The 21,703-nt window shown below is 36.1% G+C and overlaps 4 protein-coding genes across 6 annotated transcripts; all 4 read left to right on the forward strand.

The window, feature by feature from the left end:
- The first annotated feature begins 100 nt into the window (after positions 1-100).
- Positions 101-4,067, forward strand: LOC147287224 (ras-related protein Rab7). The gene is made up of 7 exons (XM_086239646.1): positions 101-273; positions 521-547; positions 657-756; positions 1,355-1,501; positions 1,587-1,667; positions 1,776-1,921; positions 3,748-4,067. The coding sequence occupies exons 1-7, from the start codon at positions 221-223 to the stop codon at positions 3,815-3,817; spliced, it is 624 nt and encodes a 207-aa protein (XP_086095772.1). The 5' UTR covers positions 101-220; the 3' UTR covers positions 3,818-4,067.
- A 618-nt stretch (positions 4,068-4,685) lies between these two features.
- On the forward strand, positions 4,686-5,505 carry LOC147287225 (uncharacterized). The gene has a single exon (XM_086242241.1). It carries the CDS (start codon positions 4,806-4,808, stop codon positions 5,349-5,351), a length of 546 nt encoding a protein of 181 aa, XP_086098367.1. The 5' UTR covers positions 4,686-4,805; the 3' UTR covers positions 5,352-5,505.
- Positions 5,506-7,371: 1,866 nt separating this feature from the next.
- LOC147287226 (sulfite exporter TauE/SafE family protein 3-like) lies at positions 7,372-11,092 on the forward strand. Of its 2 annotated transcripts, XM_086239433.1 has the most exons (13): positions 7,372-7,784; positions 7,884-8,043; positions 8,587-8,787; positions 8,860-8,924; positions 9,016-9,043; positions 9,154-9,227; positions 9,295-9,381; positions 9,493-9,543; positions 9,663-9,884; positions 10,133-10,226; positions 10,356-10,496; positions 10,635-10,728; positions 10,835-11,092. In XM_086239433.1, exons 1-12 carry the CDS (start codon positions 7,560-7,562, stop codon positions 10,709-10,711), a joined length of 1,425 nt encoding a protein of 474 aa, XP_086095559.1. In that variant the 5' UTR covers positions 7,372-7,559; the 3' UTR covers positions 10,712-10,728; positions 10,835-11,092. The 2 variants fall into 2 exon arrangements, with proteins under 2 accessions (XP_086095559.1, XP_086095558.1); XM_086239432.1 differs by having other exon boundaries at positions 10,635-11,092.
- A 3,934-nt stretch (positions 11,093-15,026) lies between these two features.
- Positions 15,027-20,610, forward strand: LOC147287227 (sulfite exporter TauE/SafE family protein 3-like). 2 transcript variants are annotated; one of them, XM_086241222.1, is made up of 13 exons: positions 15,027-15,569; positions 17,690-17,849; positions 18,128-18,328; positions 18,422-18,486; positions 18,584-18,611; positions 18,695-18,738; positions 18,815-18,901; positions 19,020-19,070; positions 19,224-19,445; positions 19,684-19,777; positions 19,904-20,044; positions 20,183-20,276; positions 20,383-20,610. In XM_086241222.1, the coding sequence occupies exons 1-12, from the start codon at positions 15,297-15,299 to the stop codon at positions 20,257-20,259; spliced, it is 1,443 nt and encodes a 480-aa protein (XP_086097348.1). In that variant the 5' UTR covers positions 15,027-15,296; the 3' UTR covers positions 20,260-20,276; positions 20,383-20,610. The 2 variants fall into 2 exon arrangements, with proteins under 2 accessions (XP_086097348.1, XP_086097349.1); XM_086241223.1 differs by lacking the exon at positions 15,027-15,569 and adding an exon at positions 17,153-17,415.
- Positions 20,611-21,703: the final 1,093 nt, after the last annotated feature.

Consider the following 21,703-nt stretch of genomic DNA (forward strand, 5'->3'; position numbering starts at 1 on the left):
GGAATATCAAAAACTGAGGAACAGTGGAACCGTGTCCAGCCTGTCGTTACAAAAACTATTCGCTCCCATCAATACCAGCTCAAGGATATTCCCCTCCCTCTCTCTCTCTCTCTCTCTCTCTCTCTCTCTCTCAAACTTTCAAATACCAAATTCCAAAATATCCCAATTTTTTTTTGTTTGCATTGGAAACCCTAAAGTCGATTCTTCGAGACATTGATCCATGGCTTCTCGTAGACGCATGCTTCTAAAGGTCATTATCCTCGGCGACAGCGGGTAAGTTTTGCTTAAACGAACGAAATTTCAAAGTTCTGAATCTCGTCTCTTGATTTTACACGAAAGAAATCTCTACCTTTGGTCAAATAGTTGCATGCATTAGATTTAGTGATATAAATTTTTTCTTAAAAGTTTAATTTTGTTTGTTATTGATGCTAAAGTTTTAAACTTTGATTTGTTAATATTAAAGAAAGTATTTTTATGCTAATATCTGCTTTGTTCTTTCTTTTTTTCCTTAATTTGGCAGGGTGGGGAAGACATCGCTGATGAATCAGTATTGCCTGAAACCTAGATCTTGGCTTTTCATTTTCATTTTTATTACATTTTGGATTTGTTTTGTTGGTTTGTTAATTTATTATGTATTTTATCTCTTTCGATTTTAGGTATGTGAATCGTAAGTTTAGTAATCAGTACAAGGCGACAATCGGAGCGGATTTTCTGACCAAGGAGGTTCAGTTTGAAGATAGGTTGTTCACATTGCAGGTGAGAGAGCTCTGAGCATTCATTTTGTTTCTATTAATTCGAATGCCGCATTGTGCAATGAATGTATGAACAATCATGATTGGTACCGGTCACTCTGTTTTCAGTTTGGTTGGTTTATAATGCTTGTATAGACAGTTAAACATTATGGGATTAATGAGAAAAGTTTCCACTATATCTCTCTTTGTCATTGATGTTGAAAGGCAAAGAATGACTTAAATGTAGTGATTGCTGTGAATGTATTTAATTATAAAAAAGTTAGTTTCAAAAGACCAAAAAAAGAAAAAGGAAGGAAGACTAAAAATTTACTTTATCAGTTTCAGAAACTTTTTTTTTTCAAATACAACAACATATATTAGAAACAAACAGATTTGCTTCATGTTTGGATTTTCATCTAATTCTAGTATTGACTATTGAAACCCTATCTAGCACATTCAGAAGGTAATGTGATGCAAGTATCCAATTGTTTTGCTTCTTTTTTGATGATGCTTGGCAGCAAAAAACTGAGTTTAACTATAAAACTTTCATTTGGCAGAGAAAATGTGGGATACTTTCACTTGTAAATTAGAAGGCTAACACCTTTTATTATTTATGTTTACAGATTTGGGATACTGCTGGGCAAGAAAGGTTTCAAAGTCTTGGCGTGGCTTTCTATCGTGGTGCGGATTGTTGTGTTCTTGTGTATGATGTGAACGTCATGAAATCATTTGATAATCTTAACAACTGGAGGGAAGAATTCCTGATTCAGGTAATTACCATAAGATTGGTTTCCTGGATAATCCCAAAAGCATATTGATTGACTGAAAGTTACATTTTTTGAATTTGATGTTTAGGCCAGTCCATCTGACCCTGAGAACTTCCCATTTGTTGTGTTGGGAAACAAGATTGATGTTGATGGCGGAAATAGTCGAGTGGTAGGCCATCTAAAATGTGGAGGTTCTTTGTTGTTGTTGTTCTAGGATGTATGTGCTTCTTTTCTTTTCTCATATTGTGTGAATATGGTTCTACTCGTCTGGCTGTAGGTTTCTGAAAAGAAAGCAAAGGCCTGGTGTGCTTCCAAGGGAAACATACCATACTTTGAGACCTCTGCAAAAGAAGGCTTTAATGTGGATGATGCCTTCCAATGTATAGCCAAAAACGCACTGAAGAATGAACCTGAAGAAGAAATGTAAGTATTCTTTACTTACCTGAATTGTCATTTTGCTTCCTACTCTACCTTCTCCCTTTCATTTTCTGCTTTTTTCCCCATGGAATTTAGTCCTTCTTCAATAATTTTAGTAAATATTTTATTCATGGGGGACTCTAATTTGAGATAATTATGTGAATAGGTGGAGATATATATTTTTTTAAAGAGAAAAAAAAATTTATTAAAACTCAAAAGATATGGATAAGGAATCCACTGTCAGGTTACAAAAAATCAGTATACAGAGTATCTAGGCTAACAGGATAATTTATAAAAAGGTGATGGTAGGCTACAGAATACGGATGGCAATTCTCTTCATATTTACTCTTCTCCCACAAGTTGATAGCTATACCTACTTTTATAAAGGCAGAGGAGTATCACTTGGTTATAGTTGCTTTTGATTATTAGTAATTATAGTCCAGTGGTATTTCTCGTCTTTTATCAAGGGGTTCTTGCATTTAACTCATGGAGGGATGAGATTTATGTGGAGAGAGGCTACCTTATTGTTTAGATCACTTTTACCAATTAAATAATGATAAGAGATCATTCTATTTTAATGACTTATGACAAGAATGAATTATGTAGTTTACATCAGAGAAGTTCTTAACCAGAAAAATATAAATCCATTTCATTGTTTTGATTAAACTCTACCTTCCGATTTAATCCAACGGTAGCTGACCATCAAATTTTATTGGTCCACAGTGACTTGGTGAATAGTTCTGATCATAGTATTGGTATTGGGAAGCTAATTACCTTCACAAAAGTGTTCAATAGGGATAACAAAGTTTACACACAAATGCCTGTCTTGAAAAAAGAGAGACAGAAAAAGATAAGGAAATTGGTCTTGAAAGTTGGGGCCCATGATTGCTATTGTTTATGGATAAGGATCCTCTCCATTTCCACTTGAAATGGGGAAGAACATCTTTAACGTTAGCTGTCAGATCAGGATTGATGGTTCTGCACAAAGCATCAAAGTGGTGTTACATTTTTTTAAAATTTTGTGCAGAATGGTTTGGTTTTGATTGCGCAGCTATTACAAAAGAACTGATGGCCTGTCCAACCAGAAAAAAACTTGTGTGGGACCGTTATATTACGTCATTATGCTGACGTGGTGGGTCTAACTATTTGAAGAAAGCCAGTTGTTAAAACATAAAAGGAAGTTTGTCATTTCCAATACACACCATGCATTGGAAATGAAGAATAAACTTCCAAATTTAGAATATCATTCTAAAATTTTAACAAATGATTTCGTTTGAGTGGTTAGACCTATCACATTAGCATGATGACGTGATATAACCGTCCTACACAAGTTTTTCTGACCCAATAGGCTGAAGCCAGTATGGATGAAAAGTTGCTTATGATTTCGTTGACAAATATAGTAGAACATAGTTATGATTTCATTTCTTGTGAGGTCCTCAGAAGACACCGAGTGCTGTTTCATCTAATCCGGACCTCGGAAGGGTGTCTTCCTTTTTTGCTAGTAGAGGACCTGATAACAAAGAATGGCATCTCAGAAAGCCAGTGCTTGCACTTTCAATCTGCTCTTGGCTCGCTATGATGCCTACACTCTTAGTCTTTACCTACTTCCTGTTTTTGGTTTAAACCTAAAGTTGATATTAGTAACAATATAATAAATAACACAAGTGCCACAAAGAGAAACATGACTTGTTACCGTAAATGAACTTTTTATAAGCTCCCTTGCTCCCACTTTTCTTTCCCACATAATGCAAACATTAAATTAGTAGGAATACTCAATTTCTCATGGGGTATTAATGAAACACTTTTGGACCTTTGTTTGTGGATGATGAAAGATACCTTCCTGACACAATCGACGTTGCGGGGGGAGGGAGGCAGCAAAGATCTACTGGCTGTGAATGCTGAAAGAGTTGCTGAATGGCGTAGCTCTTGTGGATTGCATTATGCAATTATTTGTCAATGTTACTTGGTGATTTAAGAATCAGTAATCATAAACAGTTGATGATTATATAGAGAAGGTTACAGAAATTTCATTTGTATTATAAGTGGATTGGGATAAGTCGTCTTATTTACATTGTATTGTTTCTGTTTATATTTAATGATTGTATTTTGACTTTCAGTTGTTTCTTCTGGAAATGTATTGGTCAATTGGTCATATACTATAGCCGTGGGTTAGGGCTAAGGATATTGATTCTCGAACTTTTGTTATGTTGTACTCGGTAGGCATCAGTTTCCAGAAACCCTACTACATAGTTTTCATTAATTAAATGCTTAACCAAGTTTCATTAATTAAATGCTTAACCAAGTAGTGTTGGAGGAATTTTTCATTTTTCAATGGGAAATGTTTTCAAAGAGGTTGACAGCATAAGATGCTTGCATTATTAGACTGAATTTGGGTCGGTGAGATTCACTTGCATGTACATATGTATAGGAAATAATGTTTTCTTACTAGACAGTTCAAAAATATAAAATACTTATGTTACTAAGTTATGAATGTGGGTAGTTGATTAGGTTGATTTTTATTTGAGAGCTTGTTTTGTATTGGCTTTAAATGCCTTTGCTTGGTAATTCATTTCTACAATTTGTAGATCAGTATAGGCAGATAAAAACTTCATCAAAAGCATATAGGATCGTTTTACTTTTATAGAAGGTTTTTTTTTTTTTTTTTTTCTCTTTATTTACCTGAACAAGCAGCTATTGACTGACACGTAATGAACACTAGTGTTCCTCTGCCATATGACACGTGGCGCAGCTGATAGCCATTTTAGGTTTTAAAGTTTAAACATCACATTCACAACATCAAAGCTAAGAAAGGAAATTCTTATCCAAGCTGCCAAACACACCCAATATTTTCTACACCTCTTCTACGCAAAGCTTTCTCTAAAATCCAACAATGGAGGCTACCAAGGAACAACAAGGAGCTGCTGAGTTACTGCACCACATCCTCCCTCCACATCTCGAAGACGCCGGCCTCGAAGACTGTGCGCTCCCACCGGACTCCATAAAAGAAGCCTTCCTCAAAGCCGCCACCGCCGTGAAGTCACGCGCCACCTCGATATTCACCTCCGACGAAGAAACCCAAGACGATGATTGCGTCATCGACCCCTGGACTGCCGCCGAGGACCGGTCAGATGCGGTGGTCGGAGCCGGGACGGAGGTTCGGCCGTCGGGACCTTGCGGCGGCGAGAAGGGTGGGTGGATGGGGGTTGGTGGAGATGAAGTGGTGGTGAGTGGTGAGGAGGAGAAGAGGGATAAGGTGATTGTGGGAGGTGAAGATCTGAGAGAGGAGGGTGGAGATAGGGCTTGTGTGGATGGGTTTGTTGGGTTAGAGATTGGAGAGAATAAAAAGAATAAGGTCAAAAATGGTGGTGGTGATGAAGAAGATGATGAGGAAGAGAAAGATGGTGAAGGTCCTATTTTGGTTGGAGGTTATGTTTAAAACCATAATTACATTTTAGTTTTGCTAGTTTTGTTTTAATTTTTTGGATGTCTTAACTTTTAATTAGATTTTGGATTGGATGTTGTTGTAATGCATAGTAGAAATGTATAATGAGCTATTCCAAGCTCTTGTTGGATTGGATTTTGGATTGGATATACACAAATTTTGTTGCAATTGGTTTGAAGACTTTATTGATGCTTGCACTTTTTCTTCTGTTTTTAAGATAGGAAATGTATGTTAATATTCAGCCTTGGATTTCTCTAAGTTGATGGATTTGATTGGAGTCATGACTTAATTAGTTTGTGATATGAGAGTTTCAAAGCATGGTCCTCTTGTTTTTGTTATGCAAAGCTTCACAGTAAAAAGGATTCTAAACAAATCGAGGAAGAGTTGATGTATCTACTATTAAAGCTTTAGAAGATCTGTTTAGTGTTTGATTGTTGAAATGGGATAGTTATGAAGATGGAATCATCAATCAAGCAATGGAATTTCAGTTTGAATTTGGTTGTGACACAAAAAGAGATTATTTACTTGTCGGTAAGCAGGTTTCAATGGCATTGACATTGTTGGTGAAGGGATGATGATAAAAGGATGAACATTTGTGTTGGCAAGTTCACATTCATCAATGAAAGTTCTAGTTTTATCATATCTTCATGGATGTTCATACATTAATAAGGGATTCACATTCATTAATGATTGAAGAAGAAAAAAAAAAGTCTAATTTGGTTGCAATGAAGAACTTGTAAGTTGTAAAATCAAGGTCTCTGCAAAGATGAAAGAATGTCAGTCCATCAACCACAAGTGGATGGTCGCCACACCATACTCTGCTGTACTTTACACACTCAGATTCCAGTGTTGTATAATATAACAAAAAACAATCCACAAAATCAGATTCTACCTGCTTTTTTAAAATATCTGTTGTGATTTTTTATACTGATTTCTGAAAGTTAGTTGAGATTTCTGCCTTAATTGATAAAAAAAAATAAAAAAAAAATCAATGCAGCTCCATTTTCTAGGAAATAAAATATACATACATAGTGAGATACAGAAATTAATTTGACTTAATCACATGTGATGATAATGTTATTATTAAATCTGTTTATGGGGATAGTAAGCAGTTAAGCACAGATCAAACTTGTTCCTTCCTCAAGGCTCAAGCTTTGTGGACCGCTTGACTAATTTGCTTTGAATTTGATAACGACTAACAGGTACCTGTTAGGTGCACTATTGCTATAACTTACACTTGGTAATGGAAAATAAGCTTCACTAATTTAATTGATGCACAGATTTTCAACTCTCACATGCATTTTTGTTGAAGTGGGTTTGTCTTGCTCATATGGCAAATACACTTTTATATATATATATATAATATTTGTTTCTTAGAAGAGAGATGGCTGCTAATTAAATTAACTCTAATCCTTAACATTACATAACGTAAAATCATTATTTTTCACTCTAGTACGAAACAATATGTTGTACAGGTCCTCATAGATGGATGATTGGGGGTAATACCATTTTGGGGTGACTAGATCATGAGTCGGACTATCCTACATTCTTTGTGTTTGTGTGTTTTGAGGTTTGGTTTGAGTACTTTCATGATATGTTTGAACGAGACAATCTGAAAGCACTGAAATATTTTATAATGGGATTATAAAAAAAGCAACATATGATAAGATTGTGTTGTGAAATTTCTAATTTGCACATTTCCCAATGATTCATTATTATTTGGCAAGGGAAAGCGGATTTATCATTTATGAGATGATGAAAATAATCTCACTCCTCCTGAGAAAGTAAGTTGGAAATAGGACAGATCATATATATAGGAGAGAGAGAGAGAGAGAGAGAGAGAGAGAGAGAGAGAGAGAGAGAGAGAGAGAGAGAGAGAGAGAGAGAGAGAGAGAGAGAGAGAGGAGAATGACAAGTAGAGAGTAAGAGGGAGTATATACGTGACAAAGCAGAGCTCATTTCTGATAGCTTTTTGGTTCTTTATGGAAAGAAGCTTCTTAGTACTTTCATCTCTGGGTGATGCAGTTATCAACACCATTCAGTTACCAACACCATATATAGAGAAACAAGCAACTAGCTCTAAGTGGAGCACAAGTCCATATAGGAACTGGGTTTTCTTTTTGGTAGAGTTTTTATTTGTTCTGAGGTTTGGTTTGAGGAAATACAAGTTTGGGGAAGTTTGATATTTTGGATATCGATCAGATGGCTGAAATTGGATTACAGTGGTGGAGTCTAAGGTGGGTTGCAATGGTTGTGATTGGTTTTCTTCTTGTTGTAACTGCTTCAGTAGTTGCTTCAGCACAAGAAACTTTGAAACAAGATGCTTCAAGTTACAGTGGGACTCAAAAGTCTCAATCTGAATATCTAACCAGAGTGTTAAACTTTCTATGGCAACCGGGTCAATTGGGTTATGAGCATGTTTGGCCTGTAAGTCTACTTTTCATTCCCTTCTTGATTAGTTTTTCTCTTATAATATTTTTGAAATGTTATTGGTGCACTTTTCATGTGGTGAAATTGGATATGCAGGAAATGGAATTTGGCTGGAAAATTGTAGTTGGTACAATAATTGGATTCATTGGAGCTGCTTTTGGGACTGTAGGTGGAGTTGGTGGGGGTGGCATTTTTGTTCCAATGCTCACTTTGATTATCGGATTCGATGAGAAATCATCAACAGCAATATCAAAGTGTAAGTCCTTTCTCACAAACCTTTCCCTCTTTTTCAGTTTCAATTTACACCTGCAATAGAAGCTTTACATCTTTGCAGAATGTATAGTTCAATTAGGGACCCCCAAGATCATCCCAGTCAGTTTGAAACTTTATACTACTGCTTGGAGCTTCTGGTTTATACTTAATGTTATAATTCAATCATTTTATACTTTGGTTCTCTTTTCCAATCTTTTATATTAATTGTATTTGACTACTTGTTACTGGCCTTCTTTCAGCCTTGTGGTTAAGTGCATGCACGAAACCTCAAGGTCCCGATTTTGAAGGCTGGTGCAGCCGGGTGAACAGAGTATTTGACTACTTGTTTGAGTGGAGGGTTTGTAACTGATTGGAGCTTGAGTGCCTTAATTTCAATTAGACGCTCTCTTGCTTTCACCAAATGATGTCTCTCTCTTTGCCTTATTTACTCACCATCCATAAAATTGATAAATTGGGAAGTTGTCTACCTTTTCACTTTTCAAATGTGCCTTACTGCAATTATGCATGCTTCTGTCTGGTTGGTCAGGTATGATCACTGGTGGAGCAGCTGCAACTGTTTTCTACAATTTAAGGCTAAGGCATCCCACACTCGAGCTTCCCATCATCGACTATGACTTGGCGCTTCTGTTCCAACCAATGCTTATGCTTGGAATCAGTATCGGAGTTTCTTGCAATGTGATATTCGCAGATTGGATGATCACGGTGTTGTTAATTTTTATTTTCTTAGGTATGACTATATGAAATTTCTTGTTTCATCTTGAACAACTTCTTTGAGTCTCATAATGATTACCTGCTGCAGGCACATCAACTAAGGCATTCTTGAAGGGTGTTGAGACATGGAAAAGAGAAACTATACTAAAAAAGGTAGTCTTGAAATTTTTTCATTAGCTTGATTTGTATATTTGGCTTAACTTAATCAAACCCTGATCCTGGTTCACTACATTTTGATTTTCAGGAGGTTGCCAGACTAATGCAGTCAAATGGTGAGTTGATCAATCATTTTCTGTTTGCTAGAAGTGGTCTTTCACCTATCCAAATTTGGATGCCTAAAATGAATTCTTCACCACGATGTTATATGAAATTTTTTACACAGGTAATGGAAGTGAAGAAGTTGAATACAGGCCTCTACCAGGTAGCCCAAGTATCAAGGAATCTAAAAATCAGGAGGTATAACTTTTGCAGCCTGAATTTCCCTTCACACAAGTTTTAGAGACTGACTTTATGACCTTCTCAGGTTTCTATTCTTGAAAATGTTCACTGGACGGCTCTGGCACTACTTGTTGCTGTCTGGGTCATAATACTTGCATTGCAGATTGCCAAGGTTTTTCTCTACTATGTGGTTGATTTTCTTTAGAAACTTATAACTTGGTGCTCCCATTGCTTTTATGCATTGAGGAGTCAGATTGATTACAAACTTGTTTGTTGGAGACAGACTTATACCACAACTTGTTCAGCGGCGTATTGGGTATTAAATCTCTTGCAGGTACCTTCTAAAAATATTTCGCACTTCAAATACCAGCCTCATTATGAGCTTGAATAATTGAATTGTGGTTCAAAAGCATCATTTTTGGCTTTTTTTTAAATTTCTTCAAAATTTCTTAGATCCCTGTGGCTTTTGGAGTAACTTTATATGAGGCAGTCAACCTGTACAAGGGACACAGAGTGATTGCATCCAAGGAAGAATCAGGCACACATTGGAAAGTGCATCAGCTTATTCTTTATTGTGCCTGTGGCATCACAGCTGGTATAGTTGGTGGATTGCTTGGTCTTGGTGGAGGCTTCATTTTGGGTCCTCTTTTTCTGGAGCTGGGAATCCCACCTCAGGTGAATTTTATACTTCCTCTTGATGTTTAATAAGTGAAATATTTGTCTGACCAGAAAACAGTGAAATAGTTGAGGTTGTGTTTCTTTAATTTCCTCAAATAATTCCAGCATTCAATTATCCCATTAAGAAACGGACCATATATATGCATCTTTCTCTTAGAAGTTAAAACAGCTCAAAGGGTACATGTTTGAATACACCACATGCACATTCAGGCCAAAAATAAGCACGTACTACATTCACAATGCAGGTGTCTAGTGCCACTGCCACATTTGCAATGACATTTTCTGCATCCATGTCTGTCGTTGAGTACTACCTCCTCAAACGTTTTCCGGTTCCCTACGGTAACCTTCTTATCCATTTAAGTTTCTGTCAACAAATGTTGAATGGTAGGAAGACAAATTCTATTTTTTTTTTTTTTTTCCCTTCAATAATTTGATGTTGGCTCTGGTCATTGTTAATTCATCTTGCAGCTCTCTACCTTGCTGTTGTGGCCAGCTTTTCTGCCCTTGTAGGGCAACATGTGGTGAGAAAGGTGATCAGCATATTAGGGAGAGCATCTATAATTATCTTCATTCTGTCCACAACAATCTTTGTCAGTGCAATATCACTTGGTATGTATCATTCATATACATGTAGACATGCACCACTTTATGGTTTTTCATGTCCTGCCCATGATTTGGTTTTTGGTTCCTTTTTATTTTCCTCCTGAGGATTAATTGAATGGATAACTAATTTGTTTTTTCAAACAGGTGGGGTTGGAATAGCAAATATGATTGCAAAGATTGAGCACAAAGAGTACATGGGATTTGAAAACATCTGCACTTAGCAAGCCTAGTTTTATAAGTAACTTCTGGCTCTCATTTTCCCAATCTCAAACAACAATGCAATATACTCTCTAAGCTTCAATATACTTCTGACTTGGCATAAAAAATTTTGCTCTTTTTTTCAGAGGAAATGTGCAACTTTGACTGTATAGTTGGGTACTGAATGATTTGTTGGACCTGCTAAAGCTGGGCCTATAAGTTATCACCAGTAAGAGAGGGAAGAAATATGTACTGTTGTGAAACTATATCAAGTCATCCATTTCCCTTCGGAAAAATAAAACACACGTGGGCCCTTTTGGTAACTGTTTTTATTTATTGTGCTCTATTTTTTGGATATGGATTTTCTCCTTTTTTTTATTTGACTTTTAATGATAATTGCGTATTTATCATCCAAGAATAGAGAGTAAATGATAAAATAAATTCTTAACACTTTTTAAATGTGAATGAAATTACAAAAATTCTATCTTAATATTACACAGTTAAGATTAAAAAAAACAAAAAAAAAAACAAATAATTAAAATCTTAAAAAAAAAAAAAATGAAAGAGAAGGAAGATTGAGATGAGAAGGAGATGAGAGCACTACAACAATTTTGGCGTAAGGCCTCCAATGATTTCCACTAAAGTTGGGGGGGGTGCCAATTGCTAATGTGGTTGTTCACTAATGTTAATTATTAGTGATTATCATATTAAGTCAGACATGAACAGTGATTCCATATGCAACTAATGCTTCTGATTAGTTGATGTTATTGTGGCACCCATGTAATTTAAACTAAAAAAAAGGGTTTAGTTAATTTATGGACTAAAAAAAGGGTCAGCACACACAAATACCACCACCAATTTACTTGGGGTTGTACTATAACCAACCCAAATTGTACAAAACAGTAACCATTTTTTCCATTTTTTTATCAAAAATTCCAAATCCAACTATGGAGTCAGTAAAGACTGCAATAAAACAAGCTAATCAACCTGTGAGACAAACTTAAAAAGCCATCTCCCGTCCATGCTCAATATTTGCCCTCCTTCTAATGGTGCCTAGTAGGTTGGAATCACATTTACCCATGACTGACTTGATAAGGTGTCAACCACTTGTGGCTAATGGCAGGCTTCAAGGGATACTATATACAGTAAAGAAATCCTTCATAAAGTGTTTAAGATATTTACAATAGCATTCACAAGGTTGCAGTAAAGCAGGTAGACCTACTGCTATATATACTCAAGAGACTTTACAGAGAGAATATCATCTGCATCTACTGTTCTACACATTGGTACTGAGGAGAGCCAGCCATTAAGCGCATATCCAAGCTAAGCAAGAGATGGAAAAAAGCACACTTTGATTTACTGATAGATCAGAAGGGAGATCAAAGCCCGAAAGCACCTAGTGAGCTCAGATTTTGACTGGGAAACCAACTGTATTTGGTTAAACCAGAGAAAAGAGCAGGTAGCGCATGATCTGAATAATCAAGTAATGAAATCTTCCTTTGTGGCCCTGAAGCTGAAGTGAAGGAGGGAATGAAGCTGGAAATCATCCTGGCTTTGTGAATAGGTTGTGAAGCTTTACATGGTAAGGTATGACATATTCCCTGCACTTATGACATATTCTGAAGATTAATTGATTGTATGTCATTTTCAATAATTTGTCTTCGCTCGAGCATATATTAAGAAGCAACACACATTAGAGAACTTTAACTCAAAGATATAAGAAGTTTAATTAATCTCCCTAAGCAATATATATATGTATATATAAGGAGAAAAAGCTTTAGATCACCAAGTTAGGCATATTTGGCTCAAGAAAGGAAAAGAAAAAAAACAGAGAGCCAAAATTATGAGGGAAGAAGGTTCGGACCCTACACTGGAGGACCGGACCTCCAGTGAAGGTAGCAGCAGTGAAATGGAATTTGCACGAAGGGAGGTTCAGACGTTGCTTGGGAGAACCGGACTTCTAGAGATGATGCAGCTTGAAATGGAGATTTCATGCAGGGAGGTCCGGACCTCTGTTTGGAAGACCGGACCTCTAGCAGGGAAAATTACACTTGAGCTCTATTTTCACTAGGGGGTTCTGGAGGACCAGACCTCAATGGGGCGGCCCGGTCTTCATTCTTCAAAACCTTTTCTTGTCCTACATCACTTTTTTTCATAATAGAAATCCTATTTGGCAGTGATCTAGAGTTTAGAATATTGATCTAGAGGATTGCAATGGTAAACACTCAAGATATATTGAACATTCAAAGGCAACAGTCCCACATGGATTTCAACTTGAATGAGAGGCTTACCACAGCTGTAGACAGCTACTTAAGGGCCAACATTGGCACAAGCACCGGCAACACTCCATACTTGGCACCCCCAGTTCAGACTGGCACAAATTCCTTCCACATTCCACAAATGCCAGGTGTGATTACGCCATTTTCTAGAGCAGGAATGGCTGGTCCCCAACAGTTGGCGCAACAACATGCTAGGAATGAAATTGGAGCAAAGGATGGTGCTGCGGGAGATGCAGGCGCTTCAAGAAGCGGGGTTGGAAGGTCACAACACAACTGATCGACATAGCAAAAGAAATTATGGCTGTCAGTAAGAATACTTTTTGTTGTTTTGAGTAATATACTGTTGGTATTTTGAACAGCTTTTGTGATAGAACTAGAAACTTGGTGGGTTATATTATGGTTTAGACTATGATATATATCACCAAGTTTGGAAGTGTGGATGAATGGTTGGGATCATATTAAATTGTGTTGTACAGCTAGTGATTATGCTTTTTTTGTTTTTGGTATCTAAGTTTCATTTTGTTTTAGAAATTGTGAAAAGTATAGGGAAAAGATATTAGAATGGTTGTAACTATGCACTTGAAACGCTACTTGAATTAAACATGCAATGTCAATGTATATAGCAAGTCGTATTTGCATCAATAAAGAAAGGCTGTGTGGGTTCAGCTGTGTAACTTGAGTTGTCAATTATTTGGTTTTTTATTTTTCTGATATGGCATTGAGGTTCTGCTACACACCCCTCCTATTAATGGGATTGCTGGACTGAAAGTTAAGCATGCTTGCTCCAATATTAGTGTAGGCTTTTCACATTTTATGAATAATATAGTGTAACAGCCATTGCAAGCATCCTTAGTATTATAAGAGCACATTGGAACTGAAAAATGCATATTCGGACTGTTGCAAATGAAAGATTAATTGGACAATGCAGTACATTCAATCCCACTGCAGCAATCGTTTTGGTGGGAAAATGCATTCTCAATCTAAGTTAAATAATCACCAAAGTTCTTGCATGGTGGAGGATATTTAATAACTGAAACCAAATCAGAAACTAATACCAATAAGGTGGGAGTGCAGCAAGCAATGGTTGGAATTAGTGAGCATTCATATCCACTTTTAACAAGATAGTAGAAGAAACCATGGCATAACATTATTTAATAATATCAATCCTCCACCAATATAGCAACCTCAATAGAGATGGTGAACAAGTGAAACCCACTAACTGCAGCATTGGTGAGGACCAGACCTTGCAGACTGACATGGCAGGTTTTGGCAGAAGCTTCCACCATTCTTACATGTGGGTGGCCTTAGCTCCCTTGCCACCCTAACACCAACCTCCAACATGCTATATGGTGACTGCAGTATGGCAAGGGACAATACAAACTAACAACAGTGGCAGTTGCCTCTATGCCTACCAAAAAAAATTGGTTGCCTTTGCTTGATTTTGTTGTAGTGGAGATGGAGGAAAGGGAAAGAAAAATGAGAAGAAAAACAAGATAAATTGGGAAGGAGATGAGAGATGGAAGACGAGGAGGACAAATGAGGAGCACATAAATTGGTTTTTTAAACTAAAATCTAAAAACTGGTAAATGGTAAATGGTTTGTAGTCATAGTTTCTCTCTCTCTCTCTCTCTCTCTCTCTCTCTCTCTCTCTCTCTCTCTCTCTCTCTCTCTCATTTCTCTCTTCTTTCTCTACCCTCTTTTCAATTAAAGAAACAAAAGCGACATGAAAAGGACCCATAACTGTTTTTTCCATTAATCTCGAGCAGCTACAATGCTAGTTGGATGATGAAATAACAGCTCATTCGTTTGAATAAATGCTTTCAAACTTTTACGAGAATCCACTAAAACAGCCCATTAAAACACAAAATATCTGCTACGAAAATCCAGTTCATATTACAATAAAATTGTATGTATTTCAGGAAATACACGTACCATAATTAAATAAGCAGAGAGAGAGAGAGAGAGAGAGATTGTACTATATGAGTGAGAAGCTAGAGCCATATATGGATGAGTCAGTTCAAGCAAGCTCAATATATATTACTGGTTTGACTGACTAATTTCATATGCTCCAGCTTGTGCATGTTATGTGTCGGTGACCATGTAATTAACATGTATTATATATTTATGCATGCATTTATTGCATTCAGACAAGAGTTGCTAGTAATTCTACTTTCTAGGTTTTGGGCTATAAAACATGAGAGTGACCTCTTTTTTCAGCTAAATTAGAGAGTGAGGGAGATCAACAACAACACCTACTCTCTTTTTTTTGTCAGAGTTTTTGAATATATATTTGGTCCGAGTTTTGGTTTGTCAAGAAATAGATCATCAGATGGCTGCGGTACTTGGATTACAATGGTTGATTTCAACAACATTGGTTGTTACTAGTTTTCTTGCTGTTGTAGCTGCTTCAGCACAAGAAAGCAGCTTGGAACAATTAGATGCTGCTTCAACTACTTCAAGTTACAATATTAATGGGAGTGGAAAGTTTCAGTCTGCTGTTCATAATCCAACCGGACTGTTAAGCTTCCTATGGCAACGGCGTTGGTTGGGCACTTATGAGCATGTTTCGCCAGTAAGGGGTACTTATCAGCATGTTTGGCCAGTAAGTCTACTTTAATTTCATTCCCTTCTTCATCATGAGCTTTTTTTCTTATAATATATATATATATATATATTTGGAAATATGCATGATTCCTTTCTTTTTAGAGGAATGATATATATATATATATATATATAGTTTCATTCTCCTTTGTGCCTTCTATCTTTTAATTTGTGTCTTCTTTTTTTGTTTTGCAGTAGAGTTTCATGATCGGAGCAATTTATTTTTTAAATCACTCTTTAAATATATCTTTATAAAAAAATTAATTAAATCAAAAATCATTTAGTCATCTAACTCTTATCAAATAAATAGCACAGTAAATCTAAATGTTACTAAAATCATCTATTTGTTTGATAATAGTTCTAATCTTGAAATTAAACTGCAGAATGAACAATAGAGAAGACAACTAGCACTCTCTTGTTTTTTTCTAAGAGAAAAAAAAAAAATTTGGTTGTGGCAAATTAGGGGAATTTATGCTGAGAGAAAGATTCACACATCAACACCTTGCATGCATGTATAGTGATTTAGAAAGTATTGCGCCATTTCACCCATTACTTGTTGATTTTGGGGGATGCTCCAATATCTTTCATCAGAATAGACAATTCACATATTGGGTCAAATGTTTATGCATTAAGCTTCCCAAAATCTTGCTTAAGTATTTTTCAAAACGGTTTTAATTTATACATACAAGAAAATTGATGCTAGAGAGTTTGTCATGCATGTTATATTCCAAGACTGTCTATTTAGACAATTGATTTGCCTAATGTGCATGTGGTCCAGATTTTACAGTTTGTATAGCAACACAACATAGCAAATATATGATAAAAAGACATTACCCTATGTATATGATCTCTTATCAAGAGAGATCCCTTTTAAAAAATAATAATAATAATAATAAAGGGATAATATTGTAACGGCCTGCTTCATAATGTGGTCCAATGTTCCAAAGGTCTAAACCACACTAGCCTTTAGCTAGATCATCATTTAAGAATCATATATATATATATATATATATATATATATATGCAAGAAATCAATCAAATCAAAAATTATTTGACCATTTAATTATTGTTATAATCATTTTAATAGTTATTACAAACATTCGGTTGGTTCATTTAGTTAGTTATAGTTAATTTTTCATTTTTAGAGGAATTGAATAGTTCATTTTTCATTTTTCATTTTTAAAGAATGATTTTTAAATGAGGCCTTAAAAAATAAATATTTCATCATATCATTAGACTGCGAGGGGTGGTGCCACAGAACCACTTGAGCAGCCTGTTTGGTACAATGGAGCCCGACAATATTAGTTTATCGGCATTTTGCACTAATTAATGATCGAAAACCAACCCCAACGTACTTTTGGGCCCCAAGACCTAAATTGCACTAATGAAAACCAACCCCAGCACATAAATAAAGAAGACTTTTCAAGAACCCTGGCCAAAAAAAGAAGACTTTTCAAGAAGGCTCAATATTTCAGAGAAACTATCCTATGGAGTATGATAGTTTATAGTACCTATTTTTGTAGAAAACAAAGGGAAATAGTGAAAATTTGCAACAAAATTTCCCAAATATATAATCAAACAGCAGAAACCACCTCATAGTGATATCATAGTGAAAGTTTAATACGTAAACTAAGCTAAGGTGTCTCTGACCCAAAAAAATAAAACTAAAAATAGCTAAGGTGTCTTGTGGACTTGAAGTAGCTTTGTTTTGAACTTGTGATATTATGCTGACTAATCGTCAATGTTTTACACATTACCTTTCTACTTCTTCGAGTGTAAAAATTCGGCCACTATTGGATTTATCATCCTGATCATGATCAGTTATCTAACTATAGCTTCTGATTCCTGTAGGATACTCACTATACCATATTTTAAAGCTTATAGCATCAGTGTACCCTTCAAGCCAAAACCTCTAACACTTTTCCAGTTAACAAACAAATTGCGAAGTAAATAGTGTAGAAAATTGAGTTGTATTTGGTCATGCTAATGATTGTGGAACAGTACTGAGAATAGTGCTAGAGCACCATTGTTTAGTGCTTCAAAATTTTTGGAAACTTTTTTTCTTGAGGCCAGTAATTGTTCACTACTTGAGGTTATGATATGGTGAAATTGGATATGCAGGAAATGAAATTTGGCTGGAAAATTGTGGTTGGTACAGTAATCGGATTCCTTGGCGCTGCTTTTGGGACTGTGGGTGGAGTTGGTGGGGGTGGCATTTTTGTTCCAATGCTCACTTTGATTATTGGGTTTGATCCGAAATCATCAACAGCAATATCAAAGTGTAAGTGAATTTATGCATCAGTTTATAGTTCAGGTTGTCTTTTCCCATCTTGTATTTTAGAACTAGTATTTGACTACTTGTTTGAGTAGAGGGTGTGACTGATTGGAGCTTGAGAACCTCGATTTTCAATCAGGTTCTCTGTTGCTTTCACCAAATGGTGTCTGTGGCATTGCCTTAGTTAATCACCACCCACAAAATTGATGAATGGGAAAGTTGTCTACCTTATTCTCACTTTTCAAATGTACCTGAATGCAATTTTCTTCTGTCTGGTTGGTCAGGTATGATCACTGGTGCAGCACTTTCATCTGTTGTCTACAATTTAAGGCTCAGACATCCCACACTTGAGCTGCCCCTCATCGACTATGACCTCGCGCTTCTTTTCCAACCAATGCTTGTGCTTGGGATCAGTATTGGAGTTGCTTTCAATGTGATATTTGCAGACTGGATGATCACAGTGTTACTAATTATTACATTCATAGGTAAGAATCATATGAAATAAAATCTTCCAAACCTTTTCTCATTCAATCTTGAGCAAGTACTTCTGTGAGTCTCATAGTGATGACCTGCTGCAGGCACATCAACTAAGGCATTCTTCAAGGGTGTTGAAACATGGAAAAAAGAAACTGTATTAAAAAAGGTGGTCTTAAAATTTGTTGATTATGTTTATTTGTATATTTGGTATGACTTAATTAATCCATCCCCTGCATCTTGGCTCACTAGTTTTTGACTTTCAGGAGGCTGCTAGACAAATGCAGTTGAATGGTGAGTTGATCCATCATTCTCTCTTTGCTAGCACTACTCTCTCTTTGTTAAAATATAAACATTAATTTTTTTTTTTAATTCAGGAAATGGTAGTGCAACAGGAACCATGGAATCTAAAAGAACAGAGGTACAAAATTGTAAATCTTTGCAGCTTACATTTCCATTGACATTGTTTTAGAGACTGACTTCTGTAACCTTCTCAGGTTTCTATTCTTGAGAATTGTTACTGGAAGGAAATTGGAGTTCTTGTTGCTGTCTGGGTTGCAATACTTGCATTGCAGATTGCTAAGGTTCTTATCTACTATGTTGTTGATTTTCTTAAGAATCTTATGATTTGGTACTTCCCTTTGCTTGTATTTTATGCATTAAGGAGTCAGACTGATGGGAAACTTTGTTTTTTGGGCACAGAATTATACCACAACTTGTTCAGCAGCATATTGGGTATTAAATCTCTTGCAGGTACCCTCCATGTCCCTAATAAGAAGAAAACATATAAGTTGTCACTTTCCGTTATTCGAGCTTCAAATACAAGCCTCGTTATGAGCTTGAATCATTGAAATGTGGTTTTCAAAGGCATAACTTTTGCCTTTTTTTTTGCTTAACAAAAATTAGATCCCTGTGGCTTTTGGAGTAACTTCATATGAGGCAGTGAACCTGTACAAGGGACACAGAGTGATTGCATCCAAGGGAGAATCAGAGACAAATTGGAAAGTGCACCAGCTTGTTCTTTACTCTGCCTGTGGCATCATAGCTGGTATAGTTGGTGGATTGCTTGGTCTTGGTGGAGGCTTCATTCTGGGTCCTCTTTTACTAGAGCTGGGAATCCCACCTCAGGTGAATTTTATACTTCCTCTTGATGTTTAATAAGTGAAATATTTGTCTGACCAGAAAACAGTGAAATAGTTGAGGTTGTGTTTCTTTAATTTCTTCAAATAATTCCAGCATTCAATTATCCCGTTAAGAAACGGACCATCTTTCTCTTAGAAGTTAAAACAGCTCAAAGGGTACATGTTTGAATACACCACATGCACATTCAGGCCAAAAATAAGCACGTACTACATTCACAATGCAGGTGTCTAGTGCCACTGCCACATTTGCAATGACATTTTCTGCATCCATGTCTGTTGTTGAGTACTACCTCCTCAAACGTTTTCCGGTTCCCTACGGTAACCTTCTTATCCATTTAAGCTTCTGTCAACAAATGTTGAATGGTAGGAAGACAAATTCTATTTTTTTTTTTTTCCCTTCAATAATTTGATATTGGCTCTGGTCATTGTTAATTCATCTTGCAGCTCTCTACCTTGCTGCTGTGGCCAGCTTTTCTGCCTTTGTAGGGCAACATGTGGTGAGAAAGGTGATCAGCATATTAGGGAGAGCATCTATAATTATCTTCATTCTGTCCACAACAATCTTTGTCAGTGCAATATCACTTGGTATGTATCATTCATATACATGTAGACATGCACCACTTTATGGTTTTTCATGTCCTGCCCATGATTTGGTTTTTGGTTCCTTTTTATTTTCCTCCTGAGGATTAATTGAATGGATAACTAATTTGTTTTTTCATACAGGTGGGGTTGGAATAGCAAATATGATTGAAAAGATTGAGCACAAAGAGTACATGGGATTTGAAAACATCTGCACTTAGCAAGCCTAGTTTTATAAGTAACTTCTGGCTCTCATTTTCCCAATCTCAAACAACAATGCAATATACTCTCTAAGCTTCAATATACTTCTGACTTGGCATAAAAAATTTTGCTCTTTTTTTCAGAGGAAATGTGCAACTTTGACTGTATAGTTGGGTACTGAATGATTTGTTGGACCTGCTAAAGCTGGGCCTATAAGTTATCACCAGTAAGAGAGGGAAGAAATATGTACTGTTGTGAAACTATATCAAGTCATCCATTTCCCTTCGGAAAAATAAAACACACGTGGGCCCTTTTGGTAACTGTTTTTATTTATTGTGCTCTATTTTTTGGATATGGATTTTCTCCTTTTTTTCACTTGACTTTTAATGATAATTGCGTATTTATCATCCAAGAATAGAGAGTAAATGATAAAATAAATTCTTAACACTTTTTAAATGTGAATGAAATTACAAAAATTCTATCTTAATATTACACAGTTAAGATTAAAAAAAAAAAAAAAATGAAAGAGAGGGAAGATTGAGATGAGAAGGAGATGAGAGATGGAGAAAAGGGAAAGAAAAATGAGAAGAAAAATAAGATAAATAGGGAATCCAAATCTCTATTTAAAATTAGAGGGAGAAAGAGGGTAGATAGAAATGAGATTTGAGAAGGAGATGAGAGATGGAAGACGAGGAGGACAAATGAGGAGCACATAAATTGGTTTTTTAAACTAAAATCTAAAAACTGGTAAATGGTAAATGGTTTGTAGTCATAGTTTGTCTCTCTCTCTCTCTCTCATTTCTCTCTTCTTTCTCTACCCTCTTTTCAATTAAAGAAACAAAAGCGACATGAAAAGGACCCATAACTGTTTTTTCCATTAATCTCGAGCAGCTACAATGCTAGTTGGATGATGAAATAACAGCTCATTCGTTTGAATAAATGCTTTCACACTTTTACGAGGGGAGGGGGAGGCTGCATTCAACATGTGAGAACTGAGAATCAAAAGAAAGAATTTTGTATTCTTCTATGTATGTGCAACACATGGATTACAATACAAAAGAAAAAAGAAAAAAAATAGTGAATAGGATATAGAATTCGGTCCATCACATCACTAGTTCATAAAGCAGACCAATCTAGCAAATTTATTTAATAAATAATATAATAAATGTCCTTAACATTATTGTAGGCCTCACCAAAAAGTCCAAGGCCCGAAGCCCACCCGAAGCTTGCTTGGCCCATTAGGCCCGAAGTCCGATTTCGCCTAAAATTTGGGCAGGTCCGGTCCGAAAGTCTCTTGAGTTGGGCTTGAGTCATCCCCTTAAAGCCCATGGATCACCTGAAGCTCGGCCCGTTTAGGTCCGCCCAAAACCCGACTCAAAACCCAATTTGGGAATCATAACATATTTAATAGGTTTTTCGTTTGTTTACCTAATAAATTATTAATATGCTTATTAAGTTATTATA

This window comes from Dryas octopetala, chromosome 4 (assembly GCF_963921425.1).
Source record: "Dryas octopetala chromosome 4, drDryOcto1.1, whole genome shotgun sequence".
NCBI classification, from domain to species: Eukaryota; Viridiplantae; Streptophyta; class Magnoliopsida; order Rosales; family Rosaceae; genus Dryas; species Dryas octopetala.

Coding starts and splice junctions, on each gene's coding strand:
- LOC147287224 (XM_086239646.1), top strand. CDS start 221: ATGGCTTCTCGTAGACGCATGCTTCTAAAGGTCATTATCCTCGGCGAC. Junction 1,502..1,586: donor GGGAAGAATTCCTGATTCAG/GTAATTACCATA, acceptor TTTGATGTTTAG/GCCAGTCCATCTGACCCTGA. Junction 1,668..1,775: donor ATGGCGGAAATAGTCGAGTG/GTAGGCCATCTA, acceptor GTCTGGCTGTAG/GTTTCTGAAAAGAAAGCAAA.
- LOC147287225 (XM_086242241.1), top strand. CDS start 4,806: ATGGAGGCTACCAAGGAACAACAAGGAGCTGCTGAGTTACTGCACCAC.
- LOC147287226 (XM_086239432.1), top strand. CDS start 7,560: ATGGCTGAAATTGGATTACAGTGGTGGAGTCTAAGGTGGGTTGCAATG. Junction 8,788..8,859: donor GTTAATTTTTATTTTCTTAG/GTATGACTATAT, acceptor TACCTGCTGCAG/GCACATCAACTAAGGCATTC. Junction 9,544..9,662: donor GGGTATTAAATCTCTTGCAG/GTACCTTCTAAA, acceptor AAAATTTCTTAG/ATCCCTGTGGCTTTTGGAGT.
- LOC147287227 (XM_086241222.1), top strand. CDS start 15,297: ATGGCTGCGGTACTTGGATTACAATGGTTGATTTCAACAACATTGGTT. Junction 18,612..18,694: donor TAGACAAATGCAGTTGAATG/GTGAGTTGATCC, acceptor TTTTTAATTCAG/GAAATGGTAGTGCAACAGGA. Junction 19,446..19,683: donor AGCTGGGAATCCCACCTCAG/GTGAATTTTATA, acceptor TTCACAATGCAG/GTGTCTAGTGCCACTGCCAC.